General features: G+C 39.7%; 1 protein-coding gene across 1 annotated transcript in view; it reads left to right on the top strand.

The window, feature by feature from the left end:
• The window catches only part of LOC122550254 (contactin-associated protein-like 2), a 2,198,962-nt gene that overhangs the window by 916,626 nt on the left and 1,263,092 nt on the right, over window positions 1–19,244 (top strand). Inside the window, exon 2 of the mRNA XM_043691007.1 lies at window positions 11,942–12,052. Coding sequence (XP_043546942.1) covers window positions 11,942–12,052 — 111 coding nt within the window. The remainder of the gene's footprint in view (window positions 1–11,941; window positions 12,053–19,244) is intronic.

Genomic DNA, 19,244 nt, shown 5'->3' with positions numbered 1-19,244 from the left:
GACTCCTCCATAGTCCTTAATGATGTCAGAAGTCACATGACATCCGGTTATAGTTCCACAGGTTTATTTCAAATTACAAGCTTTTGGAGCACAGCCGCTTTGTCAGGTGAAGTGACAGAGAAGCATACAGACACAGAATTCATAGGCAGATAGATCAAGGGCAGAGAGATCAAAAGATCATACAACTAGCGTGAGGGGAGTGTCAAATAAAAAGTCTCTGCAAGTGACCAAGAGTGTTAGACGGTGTGAGTACAGCGTCAATAGCTGAATAACAAGTGAAGGGATGACCTATAATCCTATTAAATGAGACAGAGAGATAATTACAAAAAACTAAAAATAAGGTGATGCCGAAGACAAACTAAATGACTGGAATAATGTGATAGATATAAGAATCTTCTGCCTAGGGTCTTTCCAAAGTTGTAAATAATCCAAAACTGCAAACACTAATTAAGGTAGAGAGATCATATCAATTTACCAAGGTGATGGTGTCAAAACAGGACAGTAAGGGAGGTTTTACAGATACAGAATGGTGGGGTCACATGTAGCGCGACATAAGCGCAAGATCACGGTTGAGACCATCTTCATGGGTATGGAACTTGGCTATCAGATTCTGCTTGGTAATTCTATATTGATGTGTATCTCGAAGTTCACCTTGGAGGACATTTATGCAAAGATTGAAGGCTGAATGTTCTTGACCATTGAAGTGTTCCCAACTCAGAGGGAACATTCCTGCCTGGCGATTGTTGTGCAGTGTCCATTCATTTGTTGTTGAAGCCAACGTACCATATTTCGGGGCATCCTTGCCTGCAGCGTATGAGGTAGACAACATTGACCGAGTCATAGGCAGTACTGCCATGTTTGTGGTGGGTGGTGTGATGGTAGTATCCTTGTCGATGATCTGACATGTCTTACAGAGGTTGCCATGGCAGGGTTGTACGGTGTTGTGGTCACTCTTCTCCTGAAGGCTGAGTAGTTTGATGTGAGCAGTGGTCAGCTAAAGGTTTGGTGGTTGTTTGAAGGTGAGAAATAGAGACATAAGAATCATCTTGGCAAGCTGCTCATTGTCATCAATGACATACTGATGGCTGCGAGCAACATGGTGTAGTCTCTCCATGCCAGGGAAGTACTGGACAATGAAGGGTACTCTATTCATCGTATCCTATGTCTGTCTTCTGAAGAGGTTGTTGCAGTTTCTCGCTGTGGCATGTCGGAACTAGCGATCAATGAGTTGAGCACCATAACCCGTTCTTAAGAGGGCATCCTTCAAAATCTATAGGTGTCCGTTGCATTCCTCCTCATCTGAGCAGATCCTGTGTATGCACAGGGCTTGTCCATTAGGGATGGCTTCTTTAATATGTTCACGGTTGAAGCCAGAGAAGTGCAGCATCGTGCGGTATCCATGGACTTGTGGTACAGTGAGCTACTAAGGTGTATGTCTTTGATTACACCTCAGTACCTGATGCAAATGTCCAAGAATGAGACTGATTCTGAACTCTTCAGTTCCATAGCCATGAAGATGGTCTCAACCATGATCTTGGGTTCATGTCGCGGAACATGTGACCCCACCACACTTCTCTGTATCTGAAAAATCTCCCTTACTGTCCTGTTTTAACACCATTGCCTTGAAAAAATGTTACAATCTCTGTATCTTAATTAGTTTATATAGTTTTGGATTACTTATGTTGGTTGAACCCTCAGTTTGCGACTCTTATACCTATCATGTCATTCCAGTCATTTAGTTAGTGTCTAGCACCAGCTTATTTTCAGTTTTTTTACAATTATCTCTCTGCCTCATTAAATTGGATTACAGGTCATCCTTTCATTTGTTATTCAGCTGTTGACACCGCACTCATACTGTCCAACACTCTTGGTCACCTGCAGGGACTTCTTATTCGACACTCCCCTCATACCAGTTGTACGATGTTTTGATCTCTCTGCCCTTGATCTCTCTGCCTGTAAATTCTGTGCCTGTGTGCTCTTCTCTCTCACTTCACGTGACAAAGGGGCTGTGCTCCAAAAGCTTGTGATTTCAAACATGAACCTGTTGAACTTGAACCTGGTGTCATGTGATTTCTGACTTTTCCCATCCCAGTCGTACACCACCCGCTCCACATCACGGCTCCTTAATGATGGCAGGAGACTGTCCAGTCAATGGATGAAGCGTCTTAATGTGCATCCTCAGCAGCATTCTTAAATGCTGTACCATTTAGAAAACAATGTCTTCCTTAATTTTTGTTACTTAATGACATGTTTTACATTAGGTAATGTTTAATTCCCTTCTGTTTAATCAGCATATTTTGGGACAACTGATAACTGGTTGTGTTAATGTCAGCCTGTTGGGTTATTATTCTATGTGGGAATGGGCTTATTGATTCAACAAAACATTCATAGGAAGGCAGTAAAGTCTGATTTTATTACTCCAGACAGTATATTGTACTTACTGCACATCATTTTATGAGCCTCAGCAATGACTTTAAAACATTGTAAATATGGTTTATTATACAATACAAAGCTAATACAGTGTGGAGCTGTTGTGGGTATTTGTTTTCATACTTCACCTGAATGTAATTTAAAATGAGTCATTCAGAATTGAAGCATTTTACTTAAGTCTTTATGAAATTATATTGAATTATTGAGCCTTTCTAAATTTTAGATTTTTCTGCCATCTGTGCTAGCTGTCCTTACCAGCTGTTGCCTTCAAATTACCAACTCTTAATAGACATTTTAGGTTTTAGAACCAACTCTCATTGTTACTTTAGCATGAATTAAATATTTCTTTTAATCTTGAAGGAAATACATTTAAATTAAATATGAAATAAAACCAACTTTAGTCAAGTTTCTGGACCAAATCTGGGCAGCCAATTTCACGTCCTTTGCTTGAACAGTAATTTCCACTGGTACCTTTTCCAATGCCGCTGGATCAACTGTTTGCACCTCTTGGAAGATTAAACATTTGGCTTTTCTCTGTCCTGCAATTGTCCTACAGTTTTGCAATTGTTACCACATTGTTTTGTCATGATGTGGCATTGCCTATGCCTTTGAGGCTTGCACTAAGTCTTGGAATCTGCTCCTTTCCTTACTCTGGTTTCTCAAGTGCAACTTTAGAGTGTCCATAGTATACTAAGTGAGTAGGTTCTACTTTTATCCAGCGGTAGGGTTGTTCCTCTCCTATCAGGATCAGTTTATCAGTCTTTCTGGTTTCTGCTACTAGCCTAATTTGAAAAACTTTCTCCTGTTAAATCTCCCTTGGACTGTAAGAAATCTAAGATAGAGTCATCCATAATCGAATAATTGTGTCTTAGGAATATTGATTTCAAAGCTCTATACGCAGAGTTTTTCCTTTATTTGTAGAGATTGTTAATGAAATAGTTTATTAATTCCCTTAAATGCTGAATTCTTCTGTTAAATCTTGCCATTTCAAGGGTTTTGTTTGTTCTTTCGTTGAAGTAACTAACATTTCATCTAAGTTATTTGCATTCTCTTTAATGTTTTGGTAATTTATAATGTCATTTCCTACAGGACCTACTGAACACAAAGGGCTAAAGCTTATGATACTTTGGCCAAGTGTTAATTTTTTGAGTTTCTTGGAGAGTTTCTCTCCATGAAGATTTCTTACCATTTCACCCTAATCTCTCCTTCATTAAAAAGCAAGCCCACTTATTTTGCACTCCTCTCACTTGATGTTTGCCTGATTCTACCACTCGTCAGAGCCAGAAGAACCCACCAATCATTGGAAATCCCAGAATAGACTAGCAAACTCTCATCAAATAGTGACAACTCTGAATGCTGACTGAATATCTTTCCAAACATTGGCATTCTAGAGTTGCTTTTCACTGGATACGCATTAGCCCTGTAGCCCCAAACACAACCTCTCTAAGTCATTATAACTGTGTCCACTGTGCCTGTTGCAGACCCAAACATCTATTTTTTGTCCAGTGTGGGAAATGTCAAAGATAGACAAGCACTCAGACAGTTTAAATTTGGCTGTAATTTAGTCATCAAAAGTGAACTGAACAAAACTTCTAGAAGCTGCAGTTTGCTCCCACAATACAAACAAAATGCTGGCACAATGACCAGTGAGTACTTTATATTTCACAATTGTCTATTGCACCCAGCTCTCATCTACTGGAACCAGGTGTCAATGAGGAACTGTTTGGTTTGTAGTGCCTGATGCAGCTGAGCTTTGTTAAGGACAAGGACAGCTTGCTCCTCCCATTCTCCTCCTGAGATGGCTGTTCCATTCCCCCAGTTGAACAGCATCCAGCACATTGCCTCATTGTCTGCTCCAGTTGGACAAAGCACAGCAAGTTAGAGTGATGTGGGCCACTCTGACAAGACTATATTGAAGAACTCCTCAAGCAATGGACCTTCATCTTCAGCAACCCTATCTATCGTCTGCTCCATCACGTCCCTGGTCGAGGCATGATCTGCACATCAGTCAAGGGTTGTTCAATGATGGTATGAGCCATGGTCACACTATGTAGCCCCTGAACCCCAGTCACGCATACTTGGAAGGTTCCTGGACCCTCAAATGTAGCAAGTCCATGAGAGTGCTCCAGGATGAAGAAGTCATGGCACATTAATTGGATGGTACCCTTTCCTATTAATGAATTACTTAGTGTTATGATACAGCCTTCTCAGTGCCCTGTATGAAGCAGTCGAGGACATCCTGCATTTTGGGAAGCCAGCTAGGTCAGTTCTCTGCTTTAGGCTACAGTATTGACTTGTTTGGGGAATGAAATGAACCAATGTGACCTTACACAAATAGCATTGGTCTCTGTCCTGATGCATTTGTGAGTGGTGACTGAGAGATCCCACACAGGTCACCTGTTCGTCTCTGAAAGGATTGAATAGTGTGGCACTGGAAAAGCACAGCAGGTCAGGCAGCATCCGAGGAATAGGAGAATCAATGTTTCAGGCATAAGCCCGTCATCAGGAATGCTTCTCTGAAAGGACCCAGTTACATAGAAACTCAAAGCAGCTGTTACCTTCACAGCCATTGGGACAGGATGGGCCTAGTCACTGCTGCATTGTGATTAACTTTCCAACCTGTGGCTGGTCCATTACTTCTGTTGGCAGGCACCTATGTTGGGAATATAAGGAAGAGAACAAATTCTTAAGTCAGAGAGGGGTCAATGTTGGCATGCCCTGTAGACAATGGCCTGTACACGCACCTCCATACAATGAGATGGGCAGCATCCTCACAGGGAAGGCCATCTATGTGTTTTCATGGTTCTTTGGGGTGGCCACCTACTTAGTCAAGGTACTGCACTGGCTGAGGGACCAACACGTTGTACTAAATGAATTGTTCCACACAAAATGAATCTTTTCCAGACCAGCTCCCTATCAAGGATGGATGAAATCATAGCATTCAGTCGCCTTTATCATTATACCCCAGTGCAGGTGTAGAAGGGCTTGGGTCTGCACTCTTGGACATTGTGTAAGTCAGTTGTGATAAAATTGGCTTTACTGAGACCTCAATGTGCAAATTGCAAGGACATGTTGACCATCACTTAAGACTAGCATTTGAAACACAAACACATTGACATGTTTAATGATATATTTGACATTACATTGCACTGATGCCACTGTGGTCCTGTATGCTCTCCTGTGGAGCCCATAATGATGCTCACTGCCAATCATCCCTTGCCCATAACCCTCCATGGCCCCTCCCATCACCACCTTCGTCCTCACCTCAATGCATGCTTCTCCTTTTCCTTCCAGTCTTGATTAGACCCACACTCTAACCATCACACATCACTGCAGAGTACCCCTGTCCCCTGCAGCTCCCCATTCTCTTCTCCATCAGTTAATGTATGGGCTTCCACTGCTGACTGCTGTCCGGTCTGATAATCAATCTTGATGGACAGCTTTGAAATCCCTGACCATGCTCCTTACTGCTCCATAATTCATGATACGTGATTCCTCTGGCCATACAGGACTGACCATAGCTCACTCTCCATGTTATAGTCACACGTATCCCCTGACCATGACTGTGACTGTGTATAGACTCTGCCCTTCACTGACAAAATGGAGATCTTCGATTTGACAGTAGCTCCCTTGACCTGATTGAGGACAATCTCTCACATACTTAAAGACTGACCAGTTAGTTGAAAAAAAAACATGCCGTGTGTTTACTATGTGAGTAGTTGGCATAATTTATGGATGTGAGATTAGCATTTCACTGTGCCGTCCAGCAAGCTGTCCACTCCGTGGATTGATTACTACTGACAAGCATGGCCAGTAGCCTGGCTCTGTGAGTATGTGCTCAACAAATTAATATGGCTGTATTGTAAGTGTTTAGGCTCCAGTTGAAGCATCGTGATGCCAAAGGGCATGTTATAGCAAAGCAAGGCTAGAATGCTGTCAGCATGCAGGCAGGCACTAAGTGAATGAACAATGAGAATGTGATAAAACAGTCCTGAGATACAGCGACGTCCATAGTGAGCTTATTGCCTGTCACCTTGTAGCAGCATCTAAATGCTAGTTACTGGAACACCTCAAACTTCTGCTTTAAAGTGCAGAATAGTCTTGATTGGAGTGGTATCATGAGACTTCCTGGGTTTAAATCCCAAATATGCTAATCTTCTAAAAGCCAAGGTTGTTCAATTTCGTTCTATTGAACTGTTCTGCTGACTCTCATAACTGACATTTTAAGTCTTTAAATAAAGTTTGTGATCTTTCCAATACTGCGGCCTACGTTAACATTACTTTTCTGGTCTTTGCTCTGTCTGTCGAAGCTGTGCCTTATGGAGCCGATTCATGATGCAGCAATGTTACTATTAAGATGTGAGACTGCTCTTCTGTCCCTTGCCTTTCCACCCTGGTCCTAATGGCATTTTTGTCAAAACTTCATGCATCCCCCCCTGCCTACCCTCCGTTCCTCTGTGATCTCTAACATTCTTTGATCCCTTGGATCCCTGCCTTTTCCCAATAAGGCTAGCTTTGACTCTTCACTTAGTTCATAATATTTCTTTGCACCTCTTGCTTGCTCTGAGGTGAAGGTCTTCTTCAGGAATGCTGCTTTTGCCCTGTAGCTGATCCCATGATAGTTTTCATATTTCAGCTGCTGTGTTTTCTTGAACCAGTAATTTTCTTAAAGAAAATTTTCGACTGTCTTCTGAAAATATTTTCTTAGAGTTCAGTTGGAATTTGAATCCACACTTCTGCTCACCATGTCATATTGTGCTGTGAATACCAGTCACTTGCAGCTGATAGCTGGGGTGATTAGTTGCCACCATTCGTCGTCTTCATGTTGAATCTAAGGACCTCCCAAACTTTCAGTGGTAGAGGATAGGCAACGGTAAAATCTTAACAAACGAAAGCACTTGTCTTGCATAGTAAGTATGTTTGTTAACATGACAGCCATGGATACTATTGCAATTAATTAGCTCGGGGTTTGTTACAAATATCTGGATCCAACTATGTTATACCTGTCTCCACTGGGACCTTGTACAAGACTGTATTTCTCCATGTCAAGATGGTGTGACATCATTAATTAGAGGGAGCTAATGCAATTTCTGCATCAATTCTTTCAGATCCATTACCTTATTCAATAAGTTATGTTTTTCTACTGTGCCCTTCAGGTTGAAAACATTTTATACTATAACTTGCTAGACATGCCAGCTGATAATATGGGGCAAGGACAAGAAAGCATCAGGTACCTTCGCGACTGGTATGACCTAAAGCTATCTAATTATCATGCCATTAGGATGGCACGATAGCAAATTGTTTAGCACTGCTGCCTCACAGCACGAGGGTCCCAGGTTCGATTCTAGCCTTGGGTGACTGTCTGTGTGGAGTTTGAACATTCTCCTCGTGTCTGCGTGGGTTTGCTCTGGTTTCCTCCCACCGTCCAAAGATATGCAAGTCAGGTGAATTGGCCATGTTAAATTGCCCATAGTGTTAGGTACATTAGTCAGAGGGAAATGGGTCACTCTTCGGAGGGTCAGTGTGGGCTGGTTGGGCTGAAGGGCTTGTTTCAACACTGTAGGGAATCTAATCTAGTTGAAACAGTGTAGAAACATGCCCTTCAGTCCAACAAGTCCATACCGACCCTCGGAAGATTAACGCACCCAGACCCATTACATTTACCCCTTCCCCTAACATTGCGGGCAATTTAGCATGGCCAATTCACCTAACCTGCACATTTTTGGACTGTGGGAGGAAACCAGAGCACCCGGAGGGTGCCCACGCAGACACGGGGAGAATGTACAAACTCCACACAGACTGTTGCCTGAGGCGGGAATTGAACCCAGGTCTCTGGCGCTGTGAGGCAGCAGTGCTAACCACTGTTGTGGTTAGCACTGCCACCGTGCCACCCACTGGCAAGATTAACATTTTGAAAAAGAAATAACAGTGGAAGAGAGTGAATTAGAATTAAACTGGGTACAAAAATAAGGACAGGATCAGAAACAAAGCACTGGTTTACCAACACTTCCGGAACTTAACCTTGACTTTGCACAAGTGGGCATGATTCAGATAATGTTACTTAAGGTGAACAATTAACTGGCTTTCTTTGTAAGGGCCATCCATTTAAGGATGATGGGCAGACTGTCTGAGCAAGAAGGCAGATTGGAGAGTTGAATAAGCTAGAAGCTCCATGGGAAAGGTGGGCACAGTTGACATAAATTAAAGATCAGAAGGATATCTCAAGAAAGAAACACACTCTGAAGACCAAATCATTGTTGTTGGAACATCATTTCCAGCTATTCCCACTGCATTCTCAGAAGAAGCTCCAGTTGTGCAGTTGGGAAATCCTGACAACATGACTATCAATTACTAACTTTTCACTGTCAGTCTGATCGCAGCTCCAGCAAGTTTGTTCAAAGAGTGAGGTACATTTTATGTGAATCTTGATGTGCAACTTCTTGAAGGATGAAGTGATGGCAGTGAGACACAAAATGTAAACATGTATATTGTGATATTTTAAAATCACTTACAATAATTTATAATTTGGAGATGCCGGTGTTGGACTGGGGTGTACAAAGTTAAAAATCACGCAACACCAGGTTATAGTCCAACAGATTTAATTGGAAGCACACTAGCTTTTGGAGCGTCGCTCCTTCATCAGGTCATAGTGGAGGGCTCAATCCAAACACACAGAATTTATCGCAAAAATTTACAGTGTGATATAACTGAAATTATACATTGAAAAATTGATTGTCTGTTAAATCTTTCATCTGTTTGAATACCATGATAGTTTCACTTCTTTCATGTGTAAATCACAAAACCTTTTTTTTATAAGTTGCATTCTCAGGTTAGCTGTTAACAATGGGTGATAGCTAGACAATATGTTGAAGGTGTTAGCCCCCTGTGTTCTCTGTCTATGACCTGATGTTTAGATTAATCCTAATCGAAAAAGTGAGATAACAGAGTTTTACATGAATTCATGCAGTTTTTGAGCTCAGAGTTCTACATGAATGCAAGCAGTTTTTGAGCAAAGTACAATGTAACTCTGCAAGTACAAATTCACCCCACAAAATATATGTGTGCATGTGGGTCTTTGTCTGTGTGTGTGTGTCTGTCTGGGTTGGGGGTTGTGAGTGTGAGAAAGTGTATGCATATGTGTGTAGTAAATGTAGAATGTCTTAAGTCTGTGAGGGGGTGCATGTGTGAGAGTGTGTGTCAGTAAGGGTGTGTGTGGGTGTCTGTGTACACGTCTATCTATATGTGTGTCCATGTGTATGTGTGTATAGGAGTGCACTTGCAGGGTTACATTGTACTTTGCTCAAAGACTGCATACATTCATGTAAAACTCTGAGCTCAAAAACTGCATATTCAAACAGATGAAAGACTTAACAGACAATCAATTTTTCAATGTATAATTTCAGTTACATCACACTGTAAATTTTTGTGACAAATTCTGTGTATTAGGATTGAGCCCTCCACTATGACCTGATGAAGGAGCGACGCTCCGAAAGCTAGTGTGTTTCCAATTAAACCTGTTGGACTGTAACCTGGTGTTGTGTGATTTTCCATTTTTAATTGTTCCTTTTCTAGGCAGTAGAAGTTGATTGGCAAAATACCGATAACCATCACATTGTTAATAAAGCACTTATGTTGATGGTTTCGAGCCCAAAATGTTGGTTATGGATTTTAGGCATTTTCATGTACAATAGTGGCACAAACTTGGAAATAATGCAAATGCTTCAAGTGAGATGCCATTTGTGAGACACAAACAGAATAAATCAATAGGCTCTGGAGATTCACAACTAATGATGCATCTCCATGATTCCCTAAACATGCTGACTGATTTTCACATTGATAATCCATGTGTGGTGCATGTAGAATTCTGTAAGTTAATTTTCTTTGTCTCCTTTTGAGAAGAGTTGAGCATTTTTGTTGGATTGGCACTTTTTCATTCACATTGGTGTCCTTTTCATGATTATGAGCATCCATCCCTGTTTTTATTAAGCAGCAGATACAAAAAAAATCTGTAAATTCTTCGGCCAGAAATAATTAAGTAAAATGAAATTCTTCACTTCTTCACTATTCTTAACTCTAAAACCCCATTGTCATTTCAGGCTTGAATGTAAAATTTGAGAATAGGTACCAATGAGGAAAGCTTTTCAGCCATCTTAGTACCTCCCTCAAGGAAGAATTGAAATTTCTTTCTAAACTGTTCAACATTAAATTATTGAAAATATGATTCAACATGGTCAATCTTGTTCAGACAAGCCATAAAGCATTTTTGGTGTTGAAAATGCTAAATATACGCTAATGTAGTCTATGTGTTCTCAATAAGTTATGTTTAAAGCATATGATTTGGACAATATGGAGAGGTATTCATCTTTGATCTTAGTTGACATTATGACCACTAATATCATTCTATCATCTGTTGAAGACATTTATGCACTCATGCCTATAATTCCCAAATCGCCATCATCTGAGCATGTACAAATGCAAAGTGCCCATCAATGTACCCTCTTTCATGGGTAGCAAATATCTGCAATTATCCTTCGGTTGTTTGCAGATAATTGTGTTAAACAGGGTGCTACTATAACAACATGATGTTTGTATGTTATATTGTGTAACACTATTGTCATTTTAACCCAGCATTTTATTGTCAGCATTACTTTGGGAAATCTAGTTCTGTTCCCATTTTGGTACATAATTAAGCAAGTTGCTGAAGGGTTTCATACATGGGAATTGAGTAATTTTCAATTTGTTTTACCAGTGTTAATGTCAAGCATACCTGGGCTGACATAGAATGGATTAGGTAAAAGTGCCTCGATGTTCTCAAATATTTGTGCCTTAATCTTAACATAACAGACACTCAAGTACCAGTGCTAGTTTTCCATTTTGTACAACAAGCATTTTTTGTATTTCCTTAAGGAGATTGATAATATGCTGCTCATTGTGGGTGGTATTATGCATGGTATCTTGCAATAAATTGCTTGATATTGCGTCTCCCCATTTTCTGGGCTCTCTTCAATCATCAGGGAAAATGTGACATTATATTCTGTCTGTCGGCTGATACAGTGTTACAAATAACCACACACTTTACCTACCCTCAAAGATTTGTAACAAAAAAAGTAATACGTTTAACATGCTGAGAAAAAAATCATATTTTGTCTTGGGATTGAAATACTTAGTATTTGAATTTATTTTCCCAAGTCTAAAATGCTTTTTATTAGTATTGAGAAGAGTTTTAAAAATGAACAAGGAAGCTTTAACCATCTTTGTAATGCTGTTTCATTGGTCCATATTTCAACCATGTTTCCTCCTGGTTATGGTGTTGTATTTTTAACTTGCTTTGTCATGTTTGCAGCAGTGCAATCAAATTGTGCAACAAATGAACAGTTGGGGAGCACTGATTTGAATAAATAACAATTATCTATATAAATTTACCATTCTGGAATGAAATCTATATTTTCACTCTCCACTTGTAATCTTATAAAAATGATACCAAGTAAATCGTTGTCTTTATTTTTTTCAGAGAAATGCGATGAGCCACTGATTGTCGCACTTCCCCACTCTTCCTTCAGTAGCTCATCGGTGATGTCAGGCAGCTATGTCCCTGGCTATGCTAAACTGAACAAGAGAGGAGGTAAGAGCTTTTGAAACAATCCTCACAGGAAATTGATTCGTTTTTCTATTGTCAATTATTAATATTGTAATGAGCTGCTTTCTTCAGTTGGAGTGAGTAGCAACTTGTTTTTATGTAGTTCTTTCGTGTGGTAAATGTCCCAAATTGCAACACAGAAGGCAGTACATGACTGAAAACAAAGGAATAATGAAGCTACGATTGAGCCATGGTTCAAGAGGTGGGCAGAAGCTTAATTGAAAGTGAAATTCAATTAATTACTTTCAGTTCATGCATATTGCAAATTATTTATAATTTCTTTTGATAATCTAAGGGAACAAGAGTGTTTTATCATGCAGGAAGGGTCTCAGTGTTTTCCATTAAGCAGATCCGATAGGTATATGCCAAGCAGGAGAGAAGAGAGGAACATAAGAAGAATTAGTGGAACTAGTGGCAATTGTTTAAATTTTTATTTGTTTCAAATTTGTTTCAGCATGGCACTGTAGTTCAGTGATTAACACTGTTGTCTCACAGTGCAAGGAAGCACATTGGATGATAAAAATTTAATGGATATTTGAAAACAGATAAAAAGCAGACAAGGTGTAACTTAAGTTTTGAGCAATTTGTCAATGGGTATACAAAGCTAAAGAGTTAGCATGGAGAGACTATGGAAATATTCAAAAGTGAACATTAGCACGGCAAAGTTAATTTGTTGTTGGGAAACTTTGGAAAACCAGTGGGATGAGGAAATTTGGACAAAGAGGAATTTTGTCCATATCAGAACATGATTGCAGAATTTATATAAAATAAAATCATTCTTTGACTGCTCACTAAAGCTGAAATGATATTTCGATACAAGATCAGGGTTATGAGTCCTGGCAAGAGTCAAAGAATGTGATTTCAACATTACTGTATTAAGCTGAAAGAAAGGAAACCAGTACAGGTTTGTCAGCAGATATTACATTGGTTCATTTCTAGACAATTGTTTAAATTTTTACTTGTTTCAAATTTGTTTCAGCGTGACACTGTAGTTCAGTGATTAGCACTGCTGTCTCAGTGCAAGGAAGCAATGTTCAATTCCAGCCTTGGGTGACTGTGTGGAGTTTGCACGTTCTCCCCATGTTTGTATGGATTTCTGCTGAGTGCTCTGATTTCCCCCCAGCAGTCCAAAGATATGCAGTTTAGTTGGATTGGCCATGCTAAATGCAGAGTTACAAAGAGAGAGTGAGTTGCTGGATGTGGATGACATGCTCTTTGGATTGTCAGTTCAGACTCATTGGGCTGAATGGCCTCTTTCCAAACTCATGGGATTCTATGATTCTATTCTATGAAAAAAAGCCACAGCATCTAATGAGATATTCAAGAACCACAGGAGGCTGTTTAGAACATTTTCGATTTTCTGTTGTTTACGCATTGCTTTATTTGAGAAATATTTCTGCAGATATTTTATCAATGGCTATTCTAATTATGAAAAACAGGGCATTCTGATCAACCAAAACAAGGTTTATAAATGATGACTCCATAAGCAGCAGAGGCAGTAATTTATAAGGTAAATTGAGTAAATAATGAGGTGGAATGTGTTGTTACTGGAGCTAAGCTGTGTTTGCTAAAGTGGTGATAGACTATTTATTGAAGGGACTTGAAAAATGCCTGTGGTAGTTCTCTATATTGGAATAAATAATTTGCCCAAAAGCAATCTGGAGAGGCCTAAAAAAAATCGAAGCACAATTTGGACAGAGCCACAAGAGAAATGATATTGAGTTTGTTGAAGGTAGATTGGGGATTTGGAGCATAAAGAAGAATTCAGAAGTGTATAAATTGCAGATTCCACTGAATACACAAGAGAGTACATTTTGGATTAAACATTTCTTTGGGTGGAGGTACAAAGTGATCCGGAAATGCATATATATGGATCCTTAAGGCATGAGCATAGTTCGAAAGCGCAGTGAAAACACCAATTTTTTAATGTGTTTAACACACAATAAATTGAGTTAAAAGCAAGGGTTCCATATTAGTTCCTAAAATATATTGGTAATGCCATTGTTGATGCACTGGTTATGCATCTAGCTATCCCATCATAAGATTGCTGTAGCCCACCTCCAAACAGACCCCAGCACCAAGGATATATTTCCCTCCCCTCCCCTATCAGCTTTCCGTAGAGACCACTCCCTCCGCGACTCCCTTGTCAGATCCACACCCCCCACCGACCCAACCTCCACTCCCGGCACCTTCCCATGCAACCGCAGGAGGTGCAACACTTGCGCCCACACCTCCCCCCTCACTCCTCTCCAAGGCCCAAAAGGAAACTCCCATATGCCCTTCTTTAGGAATGAGCAGAGAGTGTTCAGCAGGAGAAGATAAAAGGTAGGGAGGAGGGACTTGGAGGAGGGGAGTTGGAAGTGGAGGAGATGCGGTGGAGGGCACCGTCGACCACGTCGCCTTCCTGACCTGCAGTCTTCTTGTTGACCTCTCCGCCTCCATCCTACTCCGACCTATCACCCTCACCTTGACCTCTTTCCACCTATCACATTTCCAACTCCCCTCCTCCAAGTCCCTCCTCCCTACCTTTTATCTTCTCCTGCTGAACACTCTCTGCTCATTCCTGAAGAAGGGCCTGTGCCCGAAACGTCGAATCTCCTGTTCCCTGGATGCTGCCTGACCTGCTGTGCTGTTCCAGCAATAAAGTTTCAACGTAGCCCAATTAAGAATGTTATGAATGTTCGTGGGAGTTTTGTGAGGAATCAGTGACTCATATTAGGAAGTTTGAAGAAAACATATTATTTCATTGTACACAAAAGGTTTAGGAGGGTTTTGGGAGTTTTAAAAAATTATGAAATGTTTTGAGAGAACAGAGACTAAAAGTCAATTCTCACTAAATGACAAATCAGTAGAAATGACCGATTAAAAATGGAAACTTCTTTTACAACAAGACATTGGAAACCACCATTAAGAAAGACATTGATTCACTATTTGAAAAAGAAGACTATCACAGAATACAATGGAATATCAGGAATAAGAGACTACATTAGAGAGCCAGGATGGAAAAGACCATACGAGGACAGTGTTATTTGAATGAATGTTGTCTGCGCTATTAGTAGCAGATGGAGTTTATTTTGGATAAATGTGAGGTATTGCATTTTGGTAAAAGAAACAAGGGCAGGACTTGTACAATTAATGGTAGGACTTTGGGTAGAGTTGTAGAACACAGAGACCCAGGGAATCAGGTGCATAATTCTTTTGAAATTTCCATCACAGGTAGACAAGGTGGTTAAGAAAGCATTTCGCACACTTGCCTTCATTGTTCAGACCTTTGAGTGCAGGAGTTGGCATATCATGTTGAGATTGTACAAGATGTTGGTGAGCTCTCTTCTGGAATACTGTGTACAGTTCTGGTTGCCCTGCTATAGGAAAGATATAAAACTGGAAAGAGCTCAGAAAAGAATTACCAGGATGTTGCCAGGAGTGGAAGATTTGAGGTAGGTTGGATAGGCTGGGACTTTTTTCACTGGAGCATAGGAGGTAAAGGGATGATCTTCTAGAATCATGAGGGGCATGAACAAGGTGAATAACAATTTTCTTTTCCCTCAGGTGAGGGAGTTCAAAACTAGGGAAGATATTTTTAAGGTGAGAGGAAACAGATTTAAAAAGGATGAAGGGCAAATTTTTTACACAGTGGTTCATATGTGGAATGAACAGTCAGAGGAAGGTACAGTTGCAACATTTAAAAGATATTTGCGTAAGTAATGAATGGGAAAGGTTTGGAGGGATATGTGCCATATTACGTGGGACTAATTAGGTTTGGGAACATGGTCAGCATGGACTAGGTGGACTGAAGGGCATTTTACTGACTATTAAAATCGATGTCTTAATACCTTCAAGAAGTATTATTCTGCAGATTGCAGTTGATATGATGCTTACTGTCATAAATTTGGTTGCCGACATATTTATGTGCCATATTAGCCAGGCTAAATAGTTTATACAGGATCAAAGCAATCAGGAAGTCTTGAACATGTGATCCAGTGTTTGGGCCTTATATACCTGAAGGTAGCATAAATAAGGAGATGAAGGATTTAATCTTCTGAAGGATTCAGCAACATATTTTATGTATGATTTGTAAATGTTAAGTAATGATATGTCTTTCAATTAGCTTGAGTCGAAATGGAGACAAGCATTTCTTAAGAAACTTTCTTAAGAAGTAGAGTCCAGAATCCACTGTCTACAAATCTCAAACATGTTCTTTGATTATGGAATAACATTGAAACATAATGGAATTTTTATTCATACAACATTAACTTATTGTCTTTCTACCTCTGCTTAATTATCTTAGCAGTAATTAAGTCTGACTATTATGTTTAACTTGAGAATAATTATCTAACAGTATTGGTATTTACTTCATATTGGAAGAATATGGTGGCTATCCCATGTGGCCTTTGTTCCATTATGTTTTAATAAAGGATGTGCCTAGGAGTTCAGGCTTCAGTTCTAAAGAGACTTGATCTACATCAGGAAACTGCCTCTCCATAAAAGCATTGGGAGAAATCCAAAACCATAAACATTAGCTGCAGTTTTAGTGCCTTGAAATGAAAATGAGTTAAAAGAAGAGATACTGTGATGCATCTTAATTTTGACACAACGATACAGTTGTTGGTTGTTGGTTGGCATGTTTTCAGCTTGTATGAAAAAGAAAGAAGGACAGCTCCAAGGAGTAATGATTTAAAAAAGAATAGCCAAGAAAGATTGTGAAAGGGGAAGGTTAGATGCTTGTGCTTAGTTGGGGATCATCTGGCATAAGTAACAGCTAGACAATCAGCGAGAGGCCAGGGTCTTACTGGAGCACAGAGATCAGAAGATTCAACAAAGTTAATGGAACAAAAACCTTTAGATCAAATGACGGAATAGAATAAAATAATGTGGAACATGTTTCTTTGTGAAGTTGGTTTGAGTTAGAGAAAAAAATAAGAATAAAGCTCAGCTTTCTCTCTTGGCAATCTAACAACTATACTGTCAGAATACAAGAGACAAGAGGAGACAGATGTTTGAAATAAAGCTGAGACTAGGAAGGATGACATCTTGAGAATGAAGAAGATAACAGCTGATGCTATTTTGTAATAATGTTGCACTGAACAGTTTTCATAGTGAATTTACAGGGGCTATGAGCAGAGATTGCATTGGCTCACTGCTTCATACTGATATTAGGTAAAATATGTGGGATTCTTATGAAGCACAGCTGAGCAGATGAATCACAACATTAGATCTGATGGAAGATCAACCGTGAGCTAAGCAAATTTCTGTACCTGCTGGATAGCAGCAGCTTCATTGAGAAAGGTGGGAAGATCGTAGAGTAAGCACATAATAGTTAGACCATAGAAAAGCAGCAAAGGAGACTGCTGACTTAAAAGTTTTCATGTTACAGTCCCAGCAGTTTTCAATCTGAACATCCCCAAACTGCAGGCACACATAATCTTGGGTAAATTGGACAATGACTTGTGATAGGAGGCCTGCTGTCAAAGGGAAGGACCTATATAGGAAACTGTTTTAAAGCAAAGTTGAGTGAGAATGATGCTCTCAAAGAACTGTGACTGGTCTGATAAAAAGGAACATTGTAGTGGTGGTGACATGGGCATAAGAAGCATTTCTTTGAAACTGAAGAGTTACAATTTGCTCTGGAATAGATTCACTAAAGGAGAGTGGCCTTAATTGGACCCAAAGGCAATCCTCCAGGAAAGCTAGACATCACATCTACGAAAAGGAAAAATCCCCAGTGAGGCAGTGCAACCACTCATCTTTGTTGTTTTGTCTGATACTTTGCTCCAAATGAAAGCCATTTGGATCTCTACCAGACATTGCCCCTACTAGAGTATTTCAAGCACATTGCAGGCTCAAATCATGATGAACAATAGCTATACAGCTACTGCAAATTTACAAGGTACTGCATCAGGAGTAGATAGGTCAATACTCTTCCCTGCACCATAGACGGTAGCACAGATATTTCCTGTTTAGCAAAGGATTAATGAGGATGTAGCTTCATATGACAGAGCAGTTAAAGCATTCAATATTATCTTCAGTCTTTTGAGAACTATTATTATTGACTGAATGAAATTTAATTGGTCCACTTAATGAGTGAGAGAACATGTTGACTCTTTTATTAATAACTTAGATCAGCTGGCAGAAAATGGTAAACATGCTAATTTAAAAGAAGAATTGATGTGGGACCAAATCATTGTGCTGTCTTGGATAAGACATGAATTACTTGATAGTAAGGAACTTAAACATTGCTAAAGGGAAACACAAAGTAAAAGTTTTTTGTCTTGTGCTTACCTGGACCAAGAGACAGCAACAGTCTTGAAAAGAGATACGTTACGCCATCATTGGCATAGAGATGCAGCAGGAACAATTAACTATCAACTTCAGTTCTCAGACTCGGCAGGAAGACTCTGACTGGTTGTGGTATTGTCATGGAAATACTGCAGAAATCCCAGAGTCTCTATGCTTCCTTTTATTTCCAATAAAAAAAGGGTGCAATGTATATATTACTTTTACCTACATAAAACAGAATACTGTGCTTTTGTTTTCATTCATAAGATGTGGGTATTGTTGTCTTGCCCAGCATTTATTATCCATTCCTCAATGTCCTGGAGAATGTGGTAGTGAAATGCTTTCTTGAACTGCTGCAGTGCTTGGAATGTGGGAATCCCACAGTGCTGTTAGAAAGTGAATTCCAAGATTTTGACTAGGCGACAATGAAATAACAGTCTTTTGTTTTCAAATCAGAGTTGTGTGTGAATTGCAGGCGGTGTTCCTATGCATCTGCTGCCCTTTTCCTTCTAGATGGTAGAGGTCACAAGTTTTGTAGATACTGCCGAAGAAGCCTTAGTGAGATAAAGTTAAAAATCACACAACACCAGGTTATAGTCCAACAGGTTTAATTGGAAGCACACTAGCTTTCGGAGCGATGCTCCTTCATCAGGTTATTGTGGAGGGCTCGATCGTAACACAGAATTTATAGCAAAAATTTGCAGTGTGATGTAACTGAAATTATACATTGAAAAATTGATTGTCTGTTAAGCCTTTCATCTGTTAGAATACAGTGATAGTTTCACTTCTTACATGTGTAAAAAAATTTTTAAAAAAAGGGTTTTGTGATTTACACATGAAAGAAGTGAAACTATCACTGTATTCTAACAGATGAAAGGCTTAACAGACAATCAATTCTTCA

Source organism: Chiloscyllium plagiosum, chromosome 5, assembly GCF_004010195.1.
Source record: "Chiloscyllium plagiosum isolate BGI_BamShark_2017 chromosome 5, ASM401019v2, whole genome shotgun sequence".
Taxonomy (NCBI): domain Eukaryota; kingdom Metazoa; phylum Chordata; class Chondrichthyes; order Orectolobiformes; family Hemiscylliidae; genus Chiloscyllium; species Chiloscyllium plagiosum.
Note: the sequence above shows the minus strand (reverse complement) of the source record. Positions and strands in the feature narration are given on the sequence as shown.